The sequence below is a fragment of the Sinocyclocheilus rhinocerous genome, unplaced genomic scaffold, assembly GCF_001515625.1.
Source record: "Sinocyclocheilus rhinocerous isolate Xijiao unplaced genomic scaffold, SAMN03320098_v1.1 scaffold886, whole genome shotgun sequence".
In the NCBI taxonomy this organism is placed as follows: Eukaryota; Metazoa; Chordata; class Actinopteri; order Cypriniformes; family Cyprinidae; genus Sinocyclocheilus; species Sinocyclocheilus rhinocerous.
Window position 1 is genome coordinate 864,438 of NW_015631204.1, and position 5,120 is coordinate 869,557.

Here is a 5,120-nt window from a genome sequence, read left to right on the forward strand (position 1 = left end):
CTGCATTAACATTTTAATAATTCACTGATAAACAAGTGCTTTCTTTGTTTTGGTTTAAGAGATGAATTCGGCGACACTGACTCATCATCTCTGCAGTACTGCTGCGCTTGTATGCATGTTTCATACGGATTACATAATCTGAGAATTAGTTTCACTTTCTATAGATATATTTTTAATGTCTGTAAGGCAAAGATATACACAGAGTTTCGCGCTCAAGTTCACAGAGACCGAGACGGCAGAAAGCGCATCATGTTTGCTTTCATTATTTTACAAAAGCACGTTTTGTTGTTATTGTGAGTGCACACAAACAAACGTAGTCTTTACAGATTTGAAAGATGTATTACTCTTATCTGAATTACCAAAAATGACGGAGTATTTTAGGAGTGAGCTCACCGGCGCCTCCATCTGTCCTGCAGTGAGCGAGCTTCTACACTCCGCACAGACACTAACGCACATTTCTCTAGCTTAACATTAGATTGAGCGGCCATGTAAAGTTGCTAATACTTACATATTTCAGATGATAAGCCGATGACGAGCGTTTGGATGTCCTGCCCGATGAACTGTATTACCATAGACCAGCCGTTAACGATCTGTTAGTCACAAACTGCATGACTTCCCCTGGGGATTTTTTTTTCCTGCGACTAATACAATTTTGGTCGACCAAGTCTCTTCTGGTCGACTAAAGATTAGTCGACTATTAGGGGGCAGCCCTAGATCTCTCATCTAAACTATATGCAAAGACACTTCACTACATTTCTTTCTATCTTTCCAGGCATATGGAGGAGGCATGAGACCACCACTCAATGCTCTTGGGGGTCCTGGGATGCCTGGGATGAATATGTACGTACTTCCTATTACACTAACAAGTACTTGCCTAATAACAAAGATTATTTCCTACTTAGCCATACAATATTCAATGAGTACAACACGTCTCTCCCTATTACAGGGGTCCCGGAGGAAGACCGTGGCCAAATCCACCAAATTCCAACTCGGTGAGTCATCTCTCCAATCAGTCGTTGTGAAATGTCAGACACTACAGCTGTAGGTAAATGTTTGCACTTGAAGAGCATCGGATTTGTTGACATTCTCTCTGTTTTTTCTGTCTGATCGGATCCACGTGGCATTTAAGATCCCGTACTCCTCAGCATCTCCAGGGGGTTATGTGGTAAGTGCCGTGACCCTCTCCATTTACAGCCATGAATGCTCACGTCCAGCTGTTAGACATGCATCAGATCGCAGATAGTTCTGTGTCCTCAGTCGTGGAAGCCAATAAATGTTGTTACTAGTCATTACTAGAAAATATTTAAATACTGTTTGGTCAAAAGTTTTTTTTGTTATTAAAAGAAGTCTCTCCTGCTCACCAAGGCTGCATTTATTTAAGCAAAAATACAGTAAAAACAGTAAAATTGTGAAATATTATTGCAGTTTAAAATAGCTGTTGTTTATTGTAATATATTGTGAAATGTAATTTATTTCTGTGATGCAATGCTGAATTTTCAGCATCATTACTCCAGTCTTCAGTCACACTAACCTTCAGAAATCATTCTAATATGCTGATTTGCTGCTCAAGAAACATTTTTACATTTTAAGTAGAAAGCCTGAAATTGTATTTATTTATCTAAATGTTATATATTTTTTATAACAATAACTTTTTTTTGTATTTATATTTTACAATATTTTTGAGTGTTTGATTTATTTATATATGTATATATTTTTATTTATTTAAATCATTTTTAGTTTTTAAAACTTATAAATATTTATTTACTTACATACTTAACTGTGTCTTTAGTGACCAAAAGTGTCCAAATACAATTTCCAGCCATATCAGTTGAGCGTTGGCTGAAACGTTGTTGATGCACTTGCATGTTTGGCTCTTCCTCTACAGACTCGACAAACTCTGGAGAAAATATGTACACCATGATCAACACAGTGCCGCCCGGAGGAAACAGGCAAAATGTAAGAGAGCCTGATGAGTTTAAAATATTTACACACATGCAACTCAGGTCATATTGAGCTGCATTTGTTCATTCTGTACTTACTGACAAAACTTTCTCTGTAGTTTTTATAATAACGTTAAATGAGCTTGTGTGTGTGTTTGACAGTTCCCTATTGGTCCGGGTGGAGATGGTCCGATGGGCGGCATGGCAGGAATGGAGCCTCATCACATGAATGGATCATTAGGTAAGAGCTTCTCTAATACAAACAACCACTTTAGAACGTACTCTTGGACATCTTTGAGTGCTGTCCACTTACTTTGCTTGGAGAGTATCAAAGCATGTCATAATTCAATGTGAAATCGCAGCTTTCATGCTTGATTTCCTGATTTGTTGTCATTTTTTGTCTTGCATGATTATGCCACCTTGTGGTCATTGAAGATTAATTGTGCATTTTAAAAGTACTGCCTTTGCAACTATACATCTACAGTATAATTTAAAAATCCGAAATCTATATGATTTCTTTAGGGTCAGCTGACATGGACAGTATGCCCAAGGTAAGAGTTGTTGTTTCATATTTTAATTAGGACTGTCAATTTATTAATATTTGAATCAAATTCATTACATGATAGATGGGCATTTTTTGGCTGCTGTTTCTTGTCTTGTTAAAAGTTCAGCTTTTATTATAATTATTATTATTAAAATGTGTTAAATTGACAGCCCTAATCTTCATACACAAACCTTATTGGACTGAACAATCACACTATCTATCTGTACAGAACTCTCCTGGTAACCTAAGCATGAGCAACCAGCCTGGAACTCCTAGAGATGACGGAGAAATGGGCGGAAATTTCCTCAACCCTTTCCAGAATGAGAGTGTATGTCATTTCCTGTGTGCTAGTGCATTTGTGCTAAAGGTTTACTCAAACTCAGGTCATCCAAGATGTGGAAGAGTTTGTTTCTTGATCGGAACAGATTTGAAGAAATGTAGCGTTCCATCACTTGCTCACCAATAGATCCTCTGCAGCGAATGGGTGCCGTCAGAATGAGAGTCCAAACAGCTGATAAAAACATCACAGTAATCCATATGACTTCAGTCCATCAATTAATGTCTTGTGAAGCAAAACGCTGCATGTTTGTACAAAACAAATCCATCATTAAGGCATTTTTAACTTAAAACCATTATGGATAGAGTCCTCTATCCATAATATTACGTTCTACAGTAATCAAAGTAATCTCTTCGGAATCAGAAAAGAAATATGCACAGATCAAGCACCATTTACTAATGAAAACAGTTCTAAACAGATATCTTGGTGGATTTTGATGTGAGAGGACGACAGCAGATGGACCTTTTCACAGAATTAAGTGTTATTATGGATTATAGACTTGTATTTTGGCCAGAAGCAGTTGTTTGACGTTGAAATGCCTTGATGGATCGGTTTATTACAAACATGCAACTTTTCACTTCTCAAGATATTAATTGACGGACTGGAGATTACTTGTGGATTATTGTGATGATTTTATCAGCGGTCTGCACTCTCATTCTGACGGCACCCATTCACTGCAGAGGATCCATTGGTGAGCAAGTGATGGAATGCTAATTTTCTCCAGACCTGATGAAGAAACACTCTCAGGTCATCCAAGATGTTAATGAGTTTGAGCCCAATTTCAGCAGATTTTCATTTTAGTGTAAACAATTCCTTTAGAGTTCTTAAAAACCCACTCAAACGCTTCTCTAACTCTAATGTCCTTGCAGTATTCTCCAAACATGACCATGAGTGTGTGAAGACCTCATTTGGAAATCCTGGTGGATTCCACCACATGACATGGAACTTGTGCAAGCGTGCTGTAGCCAGCCCTCTTCTGCTCTCTGAAGAATATGGGTCCAAGCCTCTCCTTTCTCTCTCCTTCCTTCGTTTCCTTTTTTCTTCAAATGTCATTCTTTCACCTCCTCGGCCGCGTCACATCGAGAGACAAAGCTGAACCACATTGGGCTGAGAATGACGAATCAACAGCCTGTCTATAGTTACGTATATCTTCGTGTATATATGTGGGTGTACATTCAAAGTTACATGTGCATGTGTGTATGAAAGGACATATATTGATCCTAGAAAGAGAGACGATGGACTCTTAACTGTTTTTAACGAAAACAAAATCATATTTTCTTGAAATAAGATGTAAATTGACAGATCTATGTAAACGGATTTATCGCAGGAAACACTTATTGAGATGCGGTGGGGGTCGAGTTCGTAAAATGGCAGAATCGCAATGCTAAAAATCTATTTCCCAGCGAGGACGCACTGTAATTGATTCATAATCGTCTTTGTGTCATCGATGAGAGAGTTTGATTCGTATTTTATTGAAACAGGTTGAGTTGTCGTTAACGGAAATGTGTCCGTAATTCCAACTGACGCCTGTAATTGATCATTTCCTACTGCATTCGGCCTTCTCACATCTGTGCTCCTCAAATGCAGTCCAATCTGATCAACACCCTGGAGGTTTTGTTTGTATATACAGGAGATTTATTTTTCAGGACGATGCCTACGAAGAACAGCCATTCCATACGTACACTTAAAACAAATCTTAACTGGGAGACGCGAGAGGAACGTCCTCCGAAACTGAACTTGAGATCGTCGCACTAGCTTCAGTTACCGAAGAATATTTCTGTCATGTTTTGAAAATACTCCTAATCATGTGACGTACACAGATACAACGTTTACTGCTCTTATATTACGACGTTTTCTTTGTGAAAATCTTTGCATGTGAATACAGGAAGTAAGGACGATTTTTTGAAAAAGGAAACTGGTCCATTCAGAGGAAGGGCACATGGATGGGAATTATAATTCCGTACATCTGTCATTCTAATAATCAACTTATTTATACAGCCGTTGTTGTGTCACCCGGAGAAACTGTGATTTGCTTTGATTTTTTTTTTTCAAGTGTAATTATTATTATTATTATTAATATTATTATTATTGCGGAATTTCTAAAATATATATATATGTGAATTTTTTTTATAGCTTGGGGATCTGATTCATCTGTGTGTCTGTGAATTATTTAAAACAATACTGTACAATAACTGAGGTGTTTTCGTGTTTATTTGTAATAACATTTGCCCTTTTTGCCCCAGATTTTTTCCTGACGATGAGAGAGACCCCATCATGAGTGTACAACATTATCATTTGA

General features: G+C 37.7%; 1 protein-coding gene across 1 annotated transcript in view; it reads left to right on the plus strand.

Moving 5' to 3' along the window:
- Positions 1-4,896, plus strand: part of ssbp2b (single stranded DNA binding protein 2b) — a 72,634-nt gene extending 67,738 nt beyond the window's left edge. The window contains exons 9-16 of the mRNA XM_016554455.1: positions 773-840; positions 947-992; positions 1,130-1,165; positions 1,867-1,956; positions 2,103-2,181; positions 2,463-2,491; positions 2,714-2,812; positions 3,691-4,896. Coding sequence (XP_016409941.1) covers positions 773-840; positions 947-992; positions 1,130-1,165; positions 1,867-1,956; positions 2,103-2,181; positions 2,463-2,491; positions 2,714-2,812; positions 3,691-3,720 — 477 coding nt within the window. The 3' untranslated portion in view covers positions 3,721-4,896. The remainder of the gene's footprint in view (positions 1-772; positions 841-946; positions 993-1,129; positions 1,166-1,866; positions 1,957-2,102; positions 2,182-2,462; positions 2,492-2,713; positions 2,813-3,690) is intronic.
- The last annotated feature ends 224 nt before the right edge of the window (positions 4,897-5,120 follow it).